This window comes from Rhea pennata, chromosome 16 (genome assembly GCF_028389875.1).
Source record: "Rhea pennata isolate bPtePen1 chromosome 16, bPtePen1.pri, whole genome shotgun sequence".
NCBI classification, from domain to species: domain Eukaryota; kingdom Metazoa; phylum Chordata; class Aves; order Rheiformes; family Rheidae; genus Rhea; species Rhea pennata.
The window spans coordinates 1,689,376-1,711,175 of NC_084678.1; the positions used below are offsets into that span (position 1 = coordinate 1,689,376).

At 39.0% G+C, this 21,800-nt stretch overlaps 1 protein-coding gene across 4 annotated transcripts in view; it reads left to right on the plus strand.

The window, feature by feature from the left end:
• Nucleotides 1-21,800, plus strand: part of CPNE1 (copine 1) — a 46,045-nt gene that overhangs the window by 15,858 nt on the left and 8,387 nt on the right. For 2 of the 4 annotated variants that reach the window (XM_062589500.1, XM_062589501.1), the window contains exons 2-7: nucleotides 14,825-14,953; nucleotides 15,548-15,727; nucleotides 16,611-16,685; nucleotides 16,907-16,978; nucleotides 17,639-17,722; nucleotides 18,188-18,277. In XM_062589500.1, coding sequence (XP_062445484.1) covers nucleotides 14,825-14,953; nucleotides 15,548-15,727; nucleotides 16,611-16,685; nucleotides 16,907-16,978; nucleotides 17,639-17,722; nucleotides 18,188-18,277 — 630 coding nt within the window. The remainder of the gene's footprint in view (nucleotides 1-14,824; nucleotides 14,954-15,547; nucleotides 15,728-16,610; nucleotides 16,686-16,906; nucleotides 16,979-17,638; nucleotides 17,723-18,187; nucleotides 18,278-21,800) is intronic. The other 2 variants (XM_062589502.1, XM_062589503.1) reach the window with 2 other exon arrangements.

The following is a 21,800-nucleotide window of genomic DNA, read 5'->3' on the forward strand; positions in this document are numbered from 1 at the left end:
ATTTGGAACCTAAACTACTTCAAGAATGTACTTAGGTAATTTTGATCAAGTGCCCCCTTAATGTTAAATTGATAGGATTGTTTCATTTATGGAATAAGACTCTAAGCATCTGTGTAGCACCTGCTTGTTCAGTTACCGTTTTGCTGTGATGGTATTTGCTAGAACGTGCTCCATTACTCAGGCATTTACAAAACTGCTGTTTTGAGCAATATAAGCAAAGCGTTGTCACGTGATTTCACAGGAAGACAGACACAGAATGTGGAAGGTCCGTGCATGTTTGAACAGGATGCTTAACATGAAAATAAATATTTGCTTATTCTGTTTCATTATTATGCAAACGTTTCTAATAAAATGACAGTTTCTATAAATCCCATGTTCTTAAGTGTAACCAGCTATGGAAGTTAAGCAGCTGATAACGGTACGATTGGGTACTGACAGTCCATTGATTGAATACTAGGGAAAACCCCCTTTTTTTAAGGCAGGGGCGAAGTTGTTAAATACCGTTAATTCAGTTGTCTTGAATTCCCCCCCTGCATTCCAGCATTGCTCTGTAGTTTAGGTCCTGTCTTCTATGAATGAATGGAGTGCTTTTTATAACACTTAAAGCTTTGTATTTATGGACTTCAGTGCTTTTAAGAGGTGAGGTAAGAGGTAAGTGCGTGCCTGTGTGTTCGCGGGGAGGAGAGTTTGTGTCACTAATTTGTCACCTAATGTTTTTATACTCATCAATTATTCTGCCATTGACTTAAGTTAATGACGCGTCAATTTTAACATCAGTGAAATGCCTTTAGGTTTAAAGTTGAGGCAAATTTTTCACTCTCAGGCTTTAATAAAAAGGACTAGTGTGATACCTTAATTTAATAAATAATGGTTTTGGTCTGAAAACTTCAACGCTGTGTTTGTGTTTGAAAAACAGAATAAAACAGTGAGTAGCTAGTTCTTTATCTAATCTGAAATTTAAATTGAATTACTACTATGATAGGATGCATTTTGTATACAGTTTTAAATGGTTTGGTGTCAGTTGAATAGGAACAACTAAGTTTTAGCACAAGATCTTATTTTCTAAGATTTTAAAATGAAAAATTGTTTTGATGGTCAAGTGTGTTTTAAGGTGTTGTTTAAACACAGCTGTTTTTTACATCTGTCGGTGCTGTTACCTGTGTGTATATAAAGCATTTTGAGGAAGCTGGATGCTGTTGTTATGGCATATCTTAAAGTAAGTGTTAAGAAAATTATGTAAGCAACACCTTAATAGTGTACCGCACCATGAAAAGCTCTTTGTTATTTGGACTCCTTTCCCTCCATTTGGAGAATTTGCAGCACATTTCTGTTAAGGTTATAATTCAAATAGCAGTTCTTCCTTGTAGTGCAAGCATAGTATGCCATAGTAGAGTAGAAGGTAATAACTGGCTTCCCCGATTCTACCAGCAGCAGATGTAGTGTTTTCCTTCAGGTGGATGACTTGTGCTTTAGCATTAAACTTGTCGTGTTGAAACTTGTCCTGAAGTTATTGTTACACGCATGACTAAGACTGAAACAAGAGCAAATTTTCTAATAAGGATAAAAATGCCTTTTTTTTTTTAACAAAAGTAGTAATAAAAAATGCTTAATGTAGTATAAATCCAAATATGAGCCTGCAGATAATGTGAGATGTCTATGAAATATAAACTGCTTCAATGCAGTGACTGACTCTGAATATGACCTTAGTATCATCATTTAATTATTTTACTGCTAGCTAGTCGGTGAAAGGCAAGAGGAATCGCCATAATACAGAGTTCTGCACAGACAGTGATGTGGTAGCATAAGTACTTAGTGTTCCTGCGGCTCTCCTTTAGTTTTGAAAAGGAAGCAACAGCCTGTTATTTCAAGTGGTTTTAGAGCAACCCACGCTCCATGGTCACTTCTTTGTATAAACTGAAAACAGATACTGTTTTAGGGTTTTAGTGATCTCTTCCAATTCCTGCTACTACTGTGTTTGCTGCAGATGAAAGGCCTGTTGGTGAACAGAAACTGTTAATGCACAGAGTCTGTCTGATGTTTTGTCCTCGTTTCCTTCATGCCTCCAGCATTCAGTTCTTTTACTGCACAGATGGTGCTTTAGTGTCCAGAGAACTTTGGGTTTGTGATTGGATTTTGCTTTCCATGTTTCACCTAATGGTCATAACTCCAAGTCTTTCTACTCTGCAGTAATTGTATTCCAATTCATGGTTTTACAGCTGTTACACTTACTCTGTTATTCATCGAATACCTTTTTGATACCATTTACTCAAAGAAAGAACTTCACTATATTGATTTGGTAAATCTTACTTTAAAAATTGCGGGAACTAACTTCTTGTTTGGCTTTATTCATCAATTTGTTATTTGACTTTGAGAAACTTAAGTCACTAGTCTGAGAGCATCTATGGTTCACGAGTGTTGGAATGTAGATGTTTTCTGCTTCCTGATTTGCAGAGGCCTGAATGTTTTCTCAAGAACGTAGAAACACCTTTTATAACAAACTCAAACTTACTGATGCAGACTTTTTAGTGTACAGGTTTAAAATTACTGTGGTAGATATGCTGTAGGCAGCAGACGTAGATGGAGCACTTCAGGAAGGGCCTGTTTGCAGTTGTGGAAGCTCTCCCCCTTCCTGTCTGGAATCCCCCAGCGGAAATGGAGGGTGAACGCATGTTTCTTTTGGCCCACTGGGTGCTGAGACAAGCGGAATGACTTGAATTGGCTCGAACTTGCAATTCTGGTAGGTGAATTTGTGTTTGTGGGAAGGTAGGCTGGCTGGAGAAGGTGGATCTGGAGGTGAACAGAAAAGGTGTACACGGGTATCATTTTACACTTTCATGGTGTTTTTCCTCACCCAGCCTTTAAAGTACTTCTATTGTGCCACTGAATTGGGGGGAGAGGAGAGGGAAAAAAATCCTTTATGAATTCCTTTCCTTTGATCTACTTCCTTGGTCTTGGGAGGTTTTTTTTGTTGTTGTCGTTTTCTTGGTTTTTTGTTTCTAATTTTTTGAGTATTTTTACTCTGCGGGAGATTAGGACGGGGATGTGAAGTTGTACGTACTACATACAGATGGTAATAATTCAGTAAGTGACTAATGAGCAAAACTTTTTAAAAAATACTCGAGCGAGTATTTTCCTAAGCATTACAAAAGCAAAGCTATGGAATTTGTTTCTAGATCATATCTCAAGAGGAACTAGATTTGAGATTGAAGTCCATAAAGAAGAAAGCCTGGGTTATATAGCGGAAGATAAGGTGTGATTCTGCAATGTGGCAGAACTTGAAAGGTCTCTTCTACTTCATGTCCTCACTGGTCTTCTAGGCAAGAGCTGTCACTATGCAATAGTAAGAACTCCAGGGCAATTCAGAATACTCTGAAGAAGAGATTCATCTAAATGATTTTTTTTTCTTACCATGCAGCAGTGGAATATGGACAAGAAATGTGACCAACTTTTCATCAGCTGAGTTGTGATCAGTAGTGTGGGCTTGCCAAAATTCTTCAATTGTGTGCATTCATTTGTTACAAGATTTTTGGTAAAATGGTCTGCTAACATGTCTCTTATTCCAAACTCATGCTGTTCATACAGTGTGTACTAGTGTAAACGGATGTGCCTTAATGAATTTTGTCACCTGAATAATGTCATATGAATGAGAACAGGTAAAATCATGCAGGCTCTAGAACAAGTACAGAATATTTTAGAATTCCAGTGTTTGGGAAGAGGAGAGGTTGCTAGAGGAATTGGAAGAAAAATGCCAAGATGACGTCGCTTCAAAAATCATGGGGACATGTAGGTAAGAAGGTGTATGTTAAGGTGTTTGCAGGTCAGACTGCAGTGTGATTATAGAAGCAAAAAGGAAAAAAAATGAAAGTCCAGACGCAGAAGTGGAGGATTGACCCATAACCAGCTTGATTTATTTTGGGCATGAGAGAGACTCATTAGAGACCTGTGCCTGAGACAGGAATAGCTGAAGTTCTAAGGGGAAAAAATCCAGGTTCACTTAAAAAAGGCCAAAAAGGCATTTTGTAGTGTAAAATGGTATGCTTAGAGTTGTTTCTTGGAGGTGCTTGAGCTTTTAAGCCCCTCAATTAAATCCTTTGCTTTTCAGTAGTAAATTTTTGCAGATCATGTTTTTTCAGTAATTTTGGGGTTTTTCTGGATCACATAATTTCAGTAATAAATGTTTGCACATCAGCAATAAATATTTGCGCACCAGCTGAATGAGAGAGAATAGATAAGTAATTAAAAAAAAATCTTATTTGGTAGGGAAAGTTAAGGAGCAATACTAGAGTTGCAGTTACTACTCTGTTAAGCCAGTTGAGTCCAGAGTCCTAATTATAGCTTTAAGTTAATCTTTCATGGCAACTTTTTGATATCCTAATTTTAAGTGTTAACGAAAAAATTTGGAATTAGTTTTCTTTTGTGTGAAGAGCTTGGAAAGCTCTTAGTATTTTGCCTTTTAACTTTCAGGTGTTAGTTTGTAATACATTTAATTAGGATAAAGTATTAAATAAAATCATAGTGACTAACAAGGTAGGGATGGCAGACTTTGAAGGGTTGGTTCTTAGTGTCCTGGTTCTCATAGCTTCAGAAAATCTGTATGACATGACTGTTCTAAAGTACAGCATGTTCAGTAGCTAGCATTTGATATATATATTTTTTTTCTTCAGTTTTCATGCCATTAGTGATTGAAATCTCTTATGGCAGTGTGTGAGCCTGAGCTAGTGTGAAGAAAGGTTGCCTGCAACTTGCACGTCATACCAGTACATCTCAAATGTGCGCATATTTTCTTTAACACTGAATGAAAACACTGCTTTTGCTCTGTTGTATCATACTAGTTGATACCATGTTTTATGAGCAAAATCAGTCATTCAGTGAAACGTAAACAGGGCCAGCTAGTGAAATAGCTTCCGTGTAAATACTTTATTACCAAACAAGCTACACTTATTAGCCCAAAGAGTTGGGAAAGCTGGTGACAAAATACAATACATAGCTACAGATATGGTGAATGTATAGTAGTGCTAGTGGAAGGACTAATCTGGTGCTATTTTGCATGTGCAGTTACTTGAAATCCAGTTGTAGGTATATGTAATATTTAAATATACATATATGTAGTACTTAAAATATTGATTATTTTAATTGTTTTTTAAAAACATTAGAGAAGAAAGTCAGTAATATGCTTAAATAGAAAAATCTTGTCAGGAGTATTCAAACTAGAATTAATAGAAAAGATCTTTTATTTCCTTTCCTTGTTAAATTAGGGAGGCTTTTGTTTTGCCTAAAACAAGCAGAATAAAAATATGCTACCTGTCCAGAGGTAGTTTTGATTGTGAATATATATATATATTTTTTTTTAAAGGCAAGTGTGTTGCGTTCTTAGCTTGTGCCAGAAGCAGTGTTTGGAAACAGAAGATTGAGCTCCAGCAAAGTCAGACTCTGATGTTGTCAAAGATATTGAACTATCAGTTTGTTTGCTTCTTTCTCAGAAAGAATAATATATAATAAAGGTGGGCACAGGCCTTTTTCAAAGCTCTTAAGTGTAATTAAAGGGGATGTTGGTGGTGCAGAGTCAGAGGTGAATACTGAGTGACATATTGGTGAACGTTAGAGGAGAAAGGAGTTATTTCCCTGAAAATAGGACTCTTGTTCTTGAGGAGAGAAAGCTGCAGTAGAGAAGATGGGGTGATTTAAGTCTTGGTTGTATTTTCTGCTGGAAATTGCAGTGTGATTTGTGAGGTTTTTGTGCTGTGTTAAAAGTGCCTTTAGTAGCCTAAATTTATTTTTATTATCATAAATGGGAGCTGTCCTTTCTCAGGACTTGTTAGCCAGTTTGTAGAAATGTCTAAAGGCTTACTTTTGTCACTAAACTTATATAGCATTTATGCTAGTAGACCTTCTTCAGATATGGAAAACCTAATTTTCCTGGTGATACTGCAGCCTTGGGGTTCATGAGGAGACAAGCCAATAAGTTGACTTGGGTCATAACTTTGTATTCAATAGTGTTTTAGGTGTATAATAACAATTAAGCATATCTGAGAGAGCTGTTCAGCCTACAGAAGAGAAGACTGGGGCGGGGGGAATATTATCCAAGTATATAAGTATCTCAAGGGAGGGTGTAAAGAGGATGGAGCCAGATTCTTCTTAGTGGTGCCCAGTGACAGGACGAGAGGCAACACGGGAAGTTCTGTTTGAACATACAGAAAAACTTCCTTACTGTGAGAGCGTCTGAGCACTGGAACAGGTTGCCCAGACAGGTTGTGGAGTCTCCCTCCTTGGAGATACTCAGAAGCTGCCTGGATACAATCCTGGGCAAAGTGCTGTAGGTGACTCTGAGCAGGGAGTTTGGGCTAGATGATCTCCAGAGGTTCCTTCCAACCTTGAACCATTCTGTGATTCTGTTGTAGTCAAACTCACTCAATTCTAGTCAGAGCTCAGAAAGGCATCCTCATTTTCTGTTCTTCAAATTTACTTTAAACTCTTGTGAACTTTTGTCTTGGCAGCTGTGCAACTGCTCACCTCTGGTCATGGCTTGGATTTGCTCCATGTCAGCACAGCCTAAAAGCTTCCCTGTTGCACCCTTTAGAAAACACTGTTAACATTTCTCTGCATAGAGAACTGCTTGTCCATTCTGAGAGGTCTTATTCCAGGAGTCAGGGTTATTGGATGGAACAGAGATGCTCCTTATCAGAACCGAATCAAGTTGTCAAAGCAGTTTGGTGGGAAAGGTGTTTTTTTAAGGGAAAAAAACAGTAATTTTCTTTTTAATGATTGGCAGATACCTTTTGTGTCAGGTTTTGGGTCAAATTTGTAACACTGGCTTAATTAACTGCCTTTCTGCCAAAGTTTTCATTAATCAGTTGAGTTGTATGCTGACAGATATTTGAACCACGGTATAGAGTTTATCTGCCTGTAGAAGTTTCCAAGGCTAGCCCTAAAAACCCCCTCTCCAATGCTCAGGAATCATGAAATGGTGAAAAACTTGTGACAATTTATATTCTCCACAGGACTTGTGGGCTGTGGGATGAGGCTGAGTGGTGTGTTGGAAGGAGGCCATATTAACTAAGTTTTTTGTAGACTTTGATCTCTTCTCACGGGATTCTCTTAATTAACTTAATAAAGATGCCTGCTAGTGTATCTAGTAATACGAACCTTGCTTTATGATTACTATTAGGACCCCATAGGATTCAGGAATATAGAATTGCATTAGACTTTTTAATTTGATACACATCTTTAAAATATTGCTGGCAGTACCTCCGCACCAATCTTGCCTTTTTCGTATCAAAATTCGAAGTACAAACTGCCTCTGAAAAGTAAGCTAGTAATCTGAGAAAGCATTACATATGATGGTCTCTGCATGCAGGGATCACAGTAGGAGAAGAGAATCCATTTTGAAGAAGTGAGCGTGATAACTGCAAGACATGGGATTAAGCTAAGCAGTTGACAAGGAGGAGTGTGCTGGTTGCTGGAAAATGCAAGGTTTATTAACTGTGATTGTTATGAAAGTTAGGTGTGTTTTTTGAGTTGTTTGAAAGTGTAGGGACAAAATGGTGAATACAGTATTGTTGATACATACATCAGTATTGCTGGCATTTTTGTCTTGTGATTCTAAGCAGAACATAAGGCAGAAGTTATAGTCAGCCCAGTACAAAATAAGCTCAGGGGAATTCAGCTGTTTTTAAGCACAGGTATTAAAGCCTGAGTTTTTTTTTTTTTTTTTTAATCTTAAATTGATGCATAATATTTGGTGTACTTGGAAGTACAGTCTGTTCAGTATTGTGTGCAGTGGGATGTTAAGTTCATTAGTGAGAGTTTTCTTCAGTGGTTTTTATTTTTCTTTCACTGAATCCTGGGTTATATCTTCTCTATGGGTCCAATCCTGTTCAACTTATTCTTTAGTGACCTGGACAAAGGGACAGAGTGCCTCCTCAGCAAGTTCCCTGATGATACCAAACAGGGAAGAGTGGCTGATACCCAGAAGGCTGCGCTGCCATTCAGAGGGACCTTGTCAGCCTGGAGAGATGGGCAGAGGGGAACCACATGAAGTGCAGTAAAGGCAAGTGCAGAGACCAATAACCTTATGCACCAGTACAGGCTGGTGGCTGACCTGCTGGAAAGCACCTCAGTAGAGAAGGACCTGGGAGTGCTGGTGGACAGTAAGTTTACCAGGAGCCAGCCAAGAAGGGGCTGATTGGGCCAGGAATCCCAATGGTATCCTGGGCTGCATTAGGAAGAACATTGCCAGCAAGTTGAGGAAAGTGATCCCTCCCCTAGTGAGGCCACACCTGGAGTGCTGTGCCCAGTTAATGGGTTCCCCAGTGTGAGAGACACGGAACTACTGGAGGGAGTACAGTGAAGGGCTGCAAAGTTGATCAGAGGACTGGAGCATCTCTCCTATGAGGAAAGGTTGCGAGAGCTGGGCCTATTCAGCCTGGAGAAGAGAGGACTGAGGGGGTGAAATCTTGTCAGTGAATATCTGAAGGGAGGATGTTTTAAAGAGGATGGGGCCAGACTCTTCTCAGAAGCAGCAGGCGCAAAGTGAAACATGAGATGTTCCATCTGAATATAAGGAGAAACCTCTTTGCTGTGAGAGTGGCCGCGCACTGGGACAGTGCCTGGAGAGGCTGTGGAGTCTCTCTCCTTGGAGATGTTCAAAAGCCGTCTGTACGGGGTCCTGGGCAAGGTGCTATAGGTGATGCTGCTTGAGCAGGATGTTTTGCCTAGATAATCTTCAGTGGTTCCTTCCAACCTCAACCGTTCTGTGAACAGTGAAACCAACCCATACAGCAAGATGGTCTAAATTCTGTAATCATGTGAACATTTTCTCTCCAGAAGATTTCACTCCTGGCTATACTAAAAATGCTGCTAGTATTTTCAGATTGATTTATTTGGTCTCCAGGTGTTTTACTCCATGGGTGCTATAAGCTGTCATATTGGAGTGATCTGATTCATGACCTCCTCTCCTTTCTTCCTGCCATCTAAAAGAAAAGAGGAGCCTCTGGCTTTTAGAATAAGTGCAGTATAGAAGTATACAAGAAATAGATGTTGTAATACAATTACTCTCACCTTATGCAGTCCAGTGCTTAATGTTTGGTCAGCTAAATAATGGCAGTCAGGTTGCAAAGAGATAAATACAAAGGAGTTTGATAATGTTTCAAACACCGGTATGTGGCATTTAGGGGAAATGCCAGAACTGCCAAGGCTCTCAATTGAAATCTTACAGTACACTCATTCTGGGGCTTTCTGCAAGCATAGGTGGACATTGCTTTCTTGTTTTATATAAGACTTGTTTTTTAAACTAACTTTGATAAGGAGAATCACTAGAAGAATATTAGATTTAAGAAATGGAGAGGAGAATAGAATCATAAGAAGTTATTATTAGACTTGCCTACAAAGTTGATTTTTGTTTACCTTGGAGAATGTGTTCCCCTGTGTACAAAAGAAATTTATTTTTTTTCATTTGAAATATGTGAAAAGCATTGAAAGTTTTGAAATAAAGCACCAGAAAGCATTGGATAATTCCTTTAATACATCTGAGTGTTTTATATGCTTCTCCTATGTGATTTTCCTAGACTTTAGCCCTTCTTGTTCTTGATTTGATATTTGATGGTATCTTCCAACTTCTTTACTAGTGTAATTCAATTTAGTGTAGGAATTCCAATACCTTAATCTGTTGGAAATATGACATGGGAATTACCTGTTTTGTGTATAAAACAGCTATTGGAATTCAGTATTTTCTTTCCAGTGAAGAGGTGGTATGTGCAGTAAAAATTAGTTATCTTGATGTTCTAAACTGGACCTCAGTTTGGTAGTTTGAGCTTTTTTTAAGGCATGTTTATTAGAGTCTAGATATATTCTGTATTTTGTTTGAGTAACTGGGAATGACTTCTAGGGGAGTGAAAGACTTTTCCTAGAAGACCACAAGAGGTGTGTGAACAGGACTTTACCAGAGACTTGTGTTGATAGTATTTTGCTCTAGGGTTTATAGGGAAAACATGAGTGGTGTATTATTTTCCTCAAAATGTGGATTTATATTATGTGCAGTCCTAATTAAAAGGAAAAAAAATACAGATGCTGATGGATCTGAAGCTGAGTGTTGGAAACTTCCCTTGAAAAAGGAATGGGCAGAATTCAGCTCAAGATGAAACTTCACAGCTGATGCTTGTCAACAGTGAGATCCCTGAGTTGAGCACACTGGATCAGATTTGTACAGCTAATATCAATATAAATTGTTGATGGTGTAACATAACCTAACATATGGTCTGCTTTCACAGACTAAGTCTAACAGTAGCACTTACCAGTGACTTGCTTACATTGCCTTTTTTCTGAGGCTGTTACACAGTGGTGCTTCCAGTGCTTCTGTTGTATGTATTCTAAATAGATTTGAATTTATTCTCGTATTTGGAGTTCAGTTTTGCTTGGCAGCAGTCTGAATCTTTGCTGCTAGAACAACTTTTTGACTTCTACAGCATCCTCTGCCTTAATCTGCTAATGGCAAGTAAGTTGGAGATGCTTAGTTTGTTGAATTGTTGTTGCAAGCTTATGGATTATTGTATAATAAATTCTTTATAAATTGATTATGTTCTGATACCTTTGTTGAAAGCATTTTTTGTTAGCTGCTGTTTATACTTTGTTGGACATGTCTGCTGTCTTATGTAAACTAGAAGTTTCAAATAATAGACATCAGTATTAGCCTTCTAGAATTGTTGTGAGAAAATAAGAAGTCGGTGAATTTCAAAATTTCTTTAACAGTTTTTGGAGTATTGCAACAAGTGTTAAAGACAATATCCTGTCATAGTAAGTAAATGAATTATTGGAAGTTTGAGCTACATTTATTTTGTGTGTGTGTGTATGCATGGATATAAAAATACAGGCATGCTTTTACAAAAACTCTGAAACAACATGAAATTTGCTGAAATGTTGATATGAATCTGCAAGGTGAATGAGATTGAAAAAAGGAAAGCTGTCCAAAGAAGGGGAAGAAATGAAAAAAGAGTCCAATTTGAAAGTTCTTCCAGTTTAATTACACCAAAGTTTATATTTAGCCCGTGATGAGTCTTCATGCACTGTTTGAGCATAATAACCACTAGAACCATTTTCTCCTATCACTTTTCTGTTACACAGCATTTTTAAGTGACTAAGTGTTATTGCTTAGTCCCAGTGTTTTTCAAAACCATACTGACAGTGAAGTACTTTTCTTCTTGGGAGTTAAGCTGGCAAATGTCAACTAGGCAGTTTTCAGAGAAAGTGATGAAATATTAAGAAGATATTGTAGGATTATGTGGAGGTTCAGAACATAAAAGCTTTAAGAGGAAGGGGAAAGTAAGACTGACTCTTGCTTATAAAGCAAAAAGATGGGGAGGCTGTATTACATGAGGGGCTGTAGTAAGTACAAATGTTGTTTGTTGGCATTTTCAAAGCCTTCAGAGTTGCTCACTGCCCTTATAAAAGAATGGAAAGAGCCTTTGCAGAAGAGAGGTGGAGATTTAGATAAACTAATACCTTTCATATAAGCAATTCAGTTTATGATAGGAAGACAGAGATACAGTTACTACAGTAAAATACAGTTTATTATGAAGAATGAAAGTAAATTCCAAAATCTTGCTTTATGGAGGAAAAGAGAATACTAAAACCAATGTTCATCATTAATGAATCCTATTTAAAAAAGGTTGACAACTGAAGCTGGTGGCTAGTTTTGCCAACTGCTAAGGAATTCCACTATTTTTCTCCATGCAGTATTCTTGCATATGTATATTTGGGAATGAGTATTTTAAGTTTTTGAGCTTTTCAAAGCTTTTTCAGATACAGGCAGTTTTCAAAAGATTTCCACTTCTCCCACTTAATTACCCAAGCAGGATAACTGGCTAAAAGTGCTTAGCTAGACAAAGCTAAGCAGCTGTTCAGACTTGACTCAAATGGATCTTCTCTCTTAACAGAGCACCTGTTCTTTGTGCTGAGATATGTTGACTAATTTAGATCGGGATTTTCTGCTAGATTCAAGGAATGGACTGATGCTGTAGAACTTCATGCAGTGTATTTGAAAAACTGTGAAGTGAAAAGTTAGTGTGGGCTCTTTGAGGATTTCTGTAGGCAACAATCTAAAAAAATTGCTAGTTAAGGTTCAAACTGACATTTTTAGATAGAACATGAATATTTTATCTAAATTTTAAGGAAAACACTTGAAGAGTAGCTCTTTTAATTATAAAACTTGCTTTCTTGTTATCTCCTAAGTTAGCAAGGAAGGAATATAGACTATTAGAAAAACAGTTCCTACCCAACCCATCCAAAACAACTGGCCCTGCTATCATTATTCAGTCAAATATTTCACTTGCTGCCCTGTGATCTCTCTGACTAAAGCAGGAAGATAAAATAATGGCAGGGAATACTTCATGGTTTCTAACTTTCTAGAGCAACAGCAGCCAGACTGGGCTGCAATTCAAGGGAAATCCTATGCCATTACAAAATCCTAATGCTGAAAAACAGTAGGACAAGGTAGAGACATATGGATACTAGTGTACTGGAAAAAATAAGTCCTTGAAACTGTGGAGTATTTGCATAATTTCATTACTGCTGATCTGGATAAAAGATTCAGATAGCAGATGGGAGATGATCTGGTTTCTGAGAAGGACTGTTGCTTCACTTCACATCCTGGCTTCATTGTGTGATTTAACAGTTCCTATCTCAAACTTCTAGGTCTCCTTATCAGTGTCTTTGTAACGCGGGATGAACGTATATATATTTGTTCTGTGTGCAAATTAAGATCTAGAAAGGGACAGCAGCTGTTTGGAGACGCTAAAGATTAGGGGAGTCATTCAAGTTTTTTAAACTTGATTATTTACCCTTTGTGCTCTGGTAGGAAGAAAAGGTGGCTGCTTCTAGTTCTACCTGTTTTTGGTACAGAAATTTTTCTGATGCAAGAGAGAGAACAGAAATCTTGGCAGGACAGCTAAGGCTAACTATCCTCTTATTTTATTATTTTCAAACAACGGATGTCATACAAATGTGAGTGAAGGGCAGCCACTTGAGATCGAGGGTTGTATGTAGAACTGCCTGTGTGAGACAGGTGTGATTTAAGCTGATTTGGTGGAACAGTATTTCTGAAAGAAAAGGGATACCTAAGACTGTTGAGATTTTAGGAGAAGCACAGTATTAAAGGTAGTGGTGGTCCTTGTTTTACTTACTGTGTGAAGCTTCTTTGGGGTTGAATACAGCCAAAGTGGAAGATGGATGTTGTAACTTGTAACTTGAATAGTTGTTCAGATTGCTACAAACTGGCCTCTTTGAAAATGTTGGTGCTAAAGCAGATGATGATGACCTAAGGAGAAAACAGAATTATGATCCTCTTTGAAGCTTTGCTAGTTCTTTCTGAATGCTGTTTTTGTGCTGCTGCCATCACTGAAGCATCTGAGTTCCTTTCAGTAGTGTATTAGGTGACATGGTTAGTATCTGTCCAGGGTAGATTATTACTTGAGATGTAAGTGATTGGCAAAAGGTATTAAATGTTGTCTAATAAAAGTTCAGCTTCATTGAGATAAATAGTATTTTAAACTTACAAGTATGAAAGTTGTGGATTCTCAGTTACCAAAAAGAGCAAACGATTGTTTCCCTCTCTTGCTAATGCAGATAAAGTAGCTTCTCTATGAAATAATTGCATTTTAAAGCACTTAAAGCTTTCAAACTGTCCAGTCTCTTGAATATTTTGCTTGTTGTTTGAAAGCTTATCTTCTGAATTCAGCACTGAAAATTGTATCTATACCATGAACAAAAGTAGGTGCAGTTTGACATGCAATAAAGCTTAGTTACCACTGTATTAGATGTAATCAGTTTTTCTGAAGTCAGCACCTGAAAGAAATGGGGCTTTGCATGCATCAAAGGAAGGTCTTGTAGGCTGTGGGGATTTTTACAGCTCTGTTCCACCCTCTGTTAAGCACATTCAGCCTTTTCGGTTTAGGGTTACTACTTCTGTGTGCTGCACAGCAGCTTTCTAGTAATGACACTTTTGCTGTGAGAACAAAGCCATAGTAATTGCATAGCCTTTTCCTCACTCCGCACAGGCGGATCTCGAGATGTAAGAAGATTCCTTAATTAGCAAATGCCCAGATAAAATGGGAACTAGTTTTACCGGATTCGCCGTTTCCAAAAGCGGAGCCGAGGCGTGTGGGGAACGTGCCGCCGAAGCCGGAGAAGCGCTGCCGCTCGCTCCGGCGACTCCCTGCCCCAGGCCGGCGCTGCCGCGGCCGCTCGCGGACGGAGGGGAAGCGCTGCCCCTTCAGAGAAGGCAGCTGAGGGCGGCCGCGTTTCCGCGGCTCCCGCGCAGGAGCCCCGCGGCCGCTGGAGCACGGGGGTGGGGGGGGCGGGCCCCGCCGCCTCCCGGGGGCACCCGGTCACGGCCCCGCCGCCCCGCGCAGCCGGCGGCGCCGGCAGACGCGCTCCTCCATTTTGTCGGGGAGCGCGACCGGCGGGGCTGCGCCTGCCGCTCACTTCCTTCCCACGGAAGGACCCGGGCGAAGGGGCCCCGGCTGCGCGCGGAGACGCCGCGGCAGCGCCTGGCGCAGCAGCCGCCGCCGCCGCCGGGCCCCTGTGGCGGGCGCGGCCCCGCCGCGCGGGGAGGAGCCGACCGCGGCCTCCCTCCCGCGCGCGCCGCCGCGTCACGTGGGCCCGCGAGCCGCCGGCGCGAGCACCTGGCCAGCGGCGGCGGGGCGCGAGGCGCGGCGAGGGCGGGCGGGCGGCGCCGCCGGCGTTGCCGCCGCCACCTCGCGGCGGCCTGTCCCGCGCCCGGCCCAGCCCGGCCCGGGCGGCGCTTGCTCTTACGCCCTTGCTGTTCCGTCTGCAGATGGCCCAGTGCGTGACCAGGGTGGAGCTGTCCATATCCTGCGAAAATCTCCTCGACAAGGACGCTGGCTCCAAGTCTGATCCCCTCTGTGTCTTGCTCCAGGATGTGGGAGGTGATCGGTGGGCTGAGGTAAAAGCGCTTTCTTCTGCCTGGCTTTGCTGTGTAACACACAAAAACCTAATTTTCTAGAGCAAAAATTACTAGGAGGTGTTCTTCCTAGTAGTTGCATTTATTATAATATCCAACGAATAGTTCCTGATGTTCATACCTCATATGTAGGACAAGGTTTGAGTTACACATTTGTTGGCTTCATTAATCATCTGCATATTGCTTTCGAGATACAAGGAGAGTGTTAGTCTGCCTGTTAGACCTATATACCCTTTCCTTTCCCCTAGAGCGTGCAGTGAGAACGTAGTGCTTCACTAGCCTCCTCTTTTATTTTATTTATCTTCAGGTTTTTTTCTGTGCCGTAACATGTGCTCGCTATTCAGTGCAATTTGGGTTTTTTGTTTGTTTGTTTTTGTTTTTCTGTTTTTGGAGAATCATTGGTAAGCAGGATGGTGGTGGCTTGGTGTCTCGTTTCCTATAAATGTTTGCATGCCTCAGTCACTGCCTGTGTTTAAACCAAAGAATCAACCAAGGGAATGGAGAGGAAGAGTTTTACGGCAGAAAACACGATTCCTGTTTGCATTAATTAACTGCTTTTCCTCTGTATTTGTCCAGTTAGATCGAACGGAGAGGATAAAGAACTGTCAAAAACCTGAGTTCTCTAAAAAACTGATTGTCGACTACTACTTTGAGAAAGTGCAGAAACTGAAATTTGGCGTGTATGATATTGATAATAAATCCTTTGATTTAAATGATGATGATTACCTTGGAGGGATTGAGTGCACACTGGGACAGGTACATGTAGAAATATATTAAGCGACCTACAAAGTAGAGATAACTGTTCATTTTATTATGACAAATAGAAGGAAAGACTGATATTTTGGAGGCTTTGACAGATTAAAATTTGAAAATGTTTTTTTTTGTTCCACTCATTTAACAGATTAGTTCATGCTACTAGTGGATGTAGTAGAAGAGCTGTTATGTTGAGCTCAAGATTCTACTTGATTTTTGGGAACATGAGTTGAGGATCACCTGCAGGTCTGGTGTGTGCATCTGGAAAACACTGAGAAAATATCTTGCAAAGATCAGAATATATGTGCCATTTGCAATTAGTTACATAAAATGGGAAGCCTTTCTAGCATTGAAGGGAGTTTAGAAGTAAGGAGTGCATCATGTTTGGAAAGTTCTGATAGAGCTGTTCTTGTATGTTCAGTGTCCTTTGTGCAAAAGGATGATCAGACAGTAAATTTAGGGAAGTAAGACTATTTGAGATCCTATATTTACTTCCTGAAGAGGCATTTGTATAGCTAGGTGGGAGAAGAAAGGCAGAGTTTAGGATATTAAAAAAAGACTTGATAAAGTCTTTTCTGATTTTTAATAGTTTTTGATTACTTACATTGAAAGTGTCTTTTTATTTTTATCATGGGGAACCAAAAATAAGAGACTGAAGTTAAGTATGGGGACATGTTAGTGGATGCTATTTTATGGATATTGAGAGAAAATAATTTTCAAGCTGCATAAACATTTCAGGAACACAGATTCTGATGGCTGCCACTTTTGAAAATGAATTTAAATCCTTTTTGATCTTTTAGGAGAGTTTGAAAAATTTACTCTTGAAGAATAACTGTTTGCTTTTTGTCTAACCTGATGTATTTATTTTTTTTCCTTTTAACCTCAGATTGTGTCCAGCTCGGTGTTCACCCGACCTTTGGAACTGAAGAAGGGAAAACCAGCAGGAAAAGGCACTATTACGGTAGATGAGCTGTTTTTCTGTGGAAAAAGAATGGCTTCTCTTGCTTTCATGTATTGATATTGTTTGGGACAGTGGTTTTGCTTTAGTGTGTTTTCAAAAGCTATACTTGTAGCATACGGGAAAGGTAGATTCTTTTTCTTTCATGCACTAAGTATGTTCAGAGCTCTGGGGTTTTTTGGTTTTGGATGTTCTTAGCTTGTTTTAAAATTTTTATGGCTCAGATTTCAGCAGAGGAGATTAAAGATGCCAGAGTTGTGTATTTGGAAGTCGAAGCTCGAAACTTGGACAAAAAGGTATTGAATCTTTAAATGATATTGCATGCTACTGCAAGTGTTGACTATATTTACAGTTAGTGCCTTTCAGCCAGGAATCTCACTGTATTTGCCAATGTTCAACTAAGCTATGTAATCCACTTGTGAAAAATGGCTGATTACGTTTCATCACTGGTAATGAAGCGGACTGGAGACATAATTTTGCACTGAAAAACATGGTGTCAACCTGGAAACTTAAGCACTGTATTAAGTTATGAGAGGTTTTTTTTTTCTTTAGAATTTGCTGTATGTTTTGTTTGATTCATTTATTTTCTCCAAGGAATATTCTAGCTTTGCAGTGAATTGGGCTTTCTATAATGTTATATAAGGAGGAAAAGGATAAGATGCAGATGAATGGTATTCTAAGTCAAGGACTGATTCAGGGCATCAGTGACCTCACTGCACAACTGGTTAAATGGCATGATATAAAGTAACAGGAATGGTCTGAGGAGGCTCAGTCTTGGTATTAAAACTGATATACTGTGATGACTTTGAAAATGAGGCACTTTAGTAAAGTAAAATAAAAAAAATGTATTTAGCTTGACTGTGCTGCTTTGTAGGGTGGTGTATAAAGATTAACTAGCTAGCATTTCAGTAAAATATAGGAGGTTGATTACTTCTGTGGGGGTTTTATATTTGCAGGATTTCTTGGGTAAATCGGATCCGTTTTTGGAGTTTTACAAGCAGAGTGATGTTGGAACATGGCAGCTGGTATACAGATCAGAGGTAGTATTTCCACACTGATGTATTTCTTATTGTCGATCAGATAGCTTTTTGCTGGCAAAAGCAGAGGTCCTACTCCAGGTCATGTCTTGCACCAGTTCTGCAAGGACAGTTGTCATGTACACCCGAAAAAGGATACAGCTCACTGGCGTGGCAGAAAATGTTTTACTTCCTGTCTTATCACTGGGTCAAGCTGGCTCAGTGAAGAGTCCAACCAAGAGAGATGAAGAGTAGCAGGACATCCCCTTTTCAGTGATAATGAGCTGTTTTAGATCAACTTGACTGTAAAGTTTAACTTTATCTTTAGCTGCTAATCCTTATTTCATGTAGCACCTGACCTTTTACTTGGTGTCTCATAATTCACTGAAGCTGTTTTAGGTTGCCCCAGAAGTGCATAACTCTCATGTTAAATTTCTCAATTTGTGCACAGCAACCTTCACATTATATTGTTTATTGTAATTTTTTAAGGTGATTAAGAACAACTTAAATCCATCCTGGAGGAAATTCCATGTTCCCTTGCAGACATTCTGTGGTGGAGATTTTAATAAACCTATCAAGGTACAGCCTTCAGAAATTTTGTGTTTATTGTTGTAAGTAACCCTCTCTCTGTTGACGTTAACTATGAGCTATCAGGTTGTCTAGCTGTATTTAAGTTTTTAGATTGTTTTTCTAAAATAATGTGGCAGATAAGTGACTGTGTCTATTAAATACAAAGCTCTTGTAAAACGTTAGTTGTCAAACTGAGAAGCTGGGAAATGCAGAAGTGACACACTTTCTACTGATTAGTCATAAGAATAATTATGATTGATTATGTTATTATTCTGGCCTTCTTTTCTTTTGCCTTTTTTTTTTCTTCTCTAATACTATTTCTAAGTTAACTGAGATACTTGCGTATATTGGGCAAGCTTGAATGACTGACAGTGCTGACAGGGAGGGCCTTAATGCAGTTTTCAGCTTCATTCATTTGCATGAACAGGAGCTTACCCAAACTTCTTTCTAGTCTAACTAGAAATTTGGTTTTGAGTCAGAGCTGCAATTCCTTGAGATTTTGCATATGATGACTAATTCTCTCTGGTCCCAGATTATGGAGGTAACAGAAGAATTGAATCTTATAAGCTACTACCCCCCAAAAAAAAAAAAAAAAAAAAAAAAAAAGAGAGAGAGAGAAAAGAAGAAGCCTGGTTAATGCGTTGAAATTCCTAAGTAATGAATTCATAATGTAAAGGTATTTAAAGCTATAGATAGCCCGAAGTGAGTAAAGTCTCTCTTTGTTTATTCAACTCCTAAACACTTAATTTGCAGAATTTTTCTGCCCCGTGATTTCAGTGAAGACATTGAATGCTGGAAGTTTGATCTTAAACGTTTAGCATAAAACATGCATGCTGATCTTTTTATTTGTGCAGCATGGCAAATCCAGAGAATTACTGAGATAATTACCCTGGAAATCTTAGATTTTCAAGTGTGCCGGGGTTATTGAAGTTGTTGATGTTCTAAGTAGTGTTCATGAGCTTTATGGTTAGGCAGTCAGCAGTTCTAGGTCAGAAGGAAGTCCTCTTGATACAAAAAGGAACAGCAAATGTGGAAACGGAATTTGGCAAATGATAGTAAGTATCTCTTTGCCAAACTGATTTAAACACAGTTCAGGCATTTCATTACATGGGATTATATTTCCGGTAGTTCAGATAGTTTTGTTCTTTCAGAAGCTGTCTGTTCTTTGCAATTCACTTTGGAATGACCTGCTTTTTAAAAATGACAAACTTTTGCTGTTCCTTTGAGACAGAATTCTTGGTGCATTTGCAAGTGCTCTGTTAAGGTTCACAATACACCTGTGAGAAAGGAATATATTGTTCTTTACCTACTAATTAGGAAATTCTGTGCGAATGGGGAATCCAGAAAAAAAGGCAGGCATGTTGCTAGCAGCCCTAAAAAGTAAAATATTGAGCAGGAAGTTCATAGAACAGTAGGAGAAAAATGCTATGGAGTCTTTAATTATGTTAAGTAGTGAAGTTATTCTTTAATGTTGGGACAGGACAGTTTTACAGAAAAGCTAGCCATTCTTAGCTACTTCATCTGGTACTTGTTGAAACTCTTGTTTGGAGGCTCTAGAAAATTATGTAGGAAAAATTATACATGAAATACAGTAGTCAGTGAATGGAGAACTTGTACTGAAGTCAGTTTGATACATTTCCTAGACTTTGGCTTTGCCAGCCCTGTATGAGGATTGTTTAGTGGTAAGTGTGTACTAAATATGTATGTGAACATAATCTTTGGATCAGATTTATAATGCTACCTAATATTTCAGTAATTCTTACTTCATTGCGATGCAGAGTAGAATTTTTCTCGTTTTCTGTTTTAAGACCATCTCAAATTTGTGACACAACTTAATCTCCTTAAGCCTTCCTTTAAAAAATGATGCAAATGAAAGTAGCTTCTCTCCCCCCTGGTTGTTTAAATGCAAATAGTCAATGTGAGATTTTTAAAAAACCAACCAACCAAAACAAAAAAACACAAAAAAAAAAAAAAAAAAAAAAGAACCACAAACAAAAAAATACCTCACCTGCCAGTCCATCCATTTGATAACATATGCATAAAGGAAAGTCTGTTTTCTTTGAATGTTAGAATTTTGTATTGTGGATGAAAGGAACTTTTTACTTAAGTGTGTCCCAAGGTTCTTAATGAATATTGAATAGTTCAGTTGCAAAGAAATAATTTCTCAGTAAGTAATAGTAGTTCATTTGTAAATAATTACACATAGTACCCTGCAGTATTGCTAGCTGACCCTAAAGTTAGGCTGTGTTTCAGAAAGCAGTTATTGGCAGCTTTTGATATTTTTGTTGCGTGTCATACCATCCACACACTTGTGGCAGCACAGCTATGCAGGCTGCATGCTGTGAACCTCAGCCAGTTTTAGAAAGCCCTTGCAAAAGGAGTTCTGTTTTAAGCCAGATCATGCTGTGAACTAATAATGGAACTGGGCCTAAATACAGTTTTATTGCCATAGCAGAGAGGGCAACTTGAAGACAGGAATAAGGTGGTGGGAGAGGAGGTGCATACAGTAGTAGTGAATTAGTAATAGTAGCTGCTGAGTTCTCTGTAACAGTGTCTCCAGGGACATTGGCGTGAAGGATACCCTGCACTATAAATCCACATCATGTTCTCTGCACAAGCGCTTTCTTGAGTAGACAAGCCCTGACGTTATTGAATTGCTTTTATGAATGTTTTTGTGGTAGAATGCATAGAAGAGAGGAGTGGAAGAGCAGTGGATTGGAAAGGATAAACGTGGGAACAGAGGACTGCAGCTTCAAAAGTGACCTTTTTTCCTCACTGAGGGGAGTGAATGATGATACATTGCTTCCTAAACCTGCTAGATTGGGCCATACTTGACCCAGCATTTTGTAAAGATTTCCCATTGATATCAGTGGAAGATCCCTAGTGGATCCAAGGCAATAAGTAGTCTTGAAAGAAGACTTGAAATCCTCATCTAAGTGTTTCTGATGAGTTCATCTTGTTCCTTCACCCTGAGGAAAAAACTATCACTAGGATTTATACTAGAGTAACATCAGTTTCCTGGTTACTAAAAGCAGTTTCCAGAAAGAGAGCTTTTGAATCTAGGCATGTTGCAGTATGTAAACTGCAACAGGAGAGAAAGCAGCTGTTCAAAACTGTTTCTTGATTGACTGCTTCTGGAATTACCTGTGTTCTGCAGTCTCACGCGTCGTGTGTATTATAAATACTCCTCATAGTTACTGATTTCACGGGAAGCTATTACCAGTGTACATTTTAGTGTTTGCTCTCAGCCACAGTTATTAGCATTTTTTATTTTAAATGTATTGCTCTTTTGCATTTTCTAGCTCAAATGGTTCAAGCTTTCATAACTGTTTATTAATAAGTGTAATTTTCTTGATATAAAATGTGGAAAAAGACTGACAGTGCTCCATGGAAATTGCAGTTTCTTTATAAATCCATGCTGTTGCCAGGCATAAAAAAGGAGTATCTCCAGAAAGTGCTTGGATAACATGCTTCTTACCAGTTCTTTCCATTACCCTAGTTGTGTCTCTTGTCCTAGTTATCTCGAGTTCTT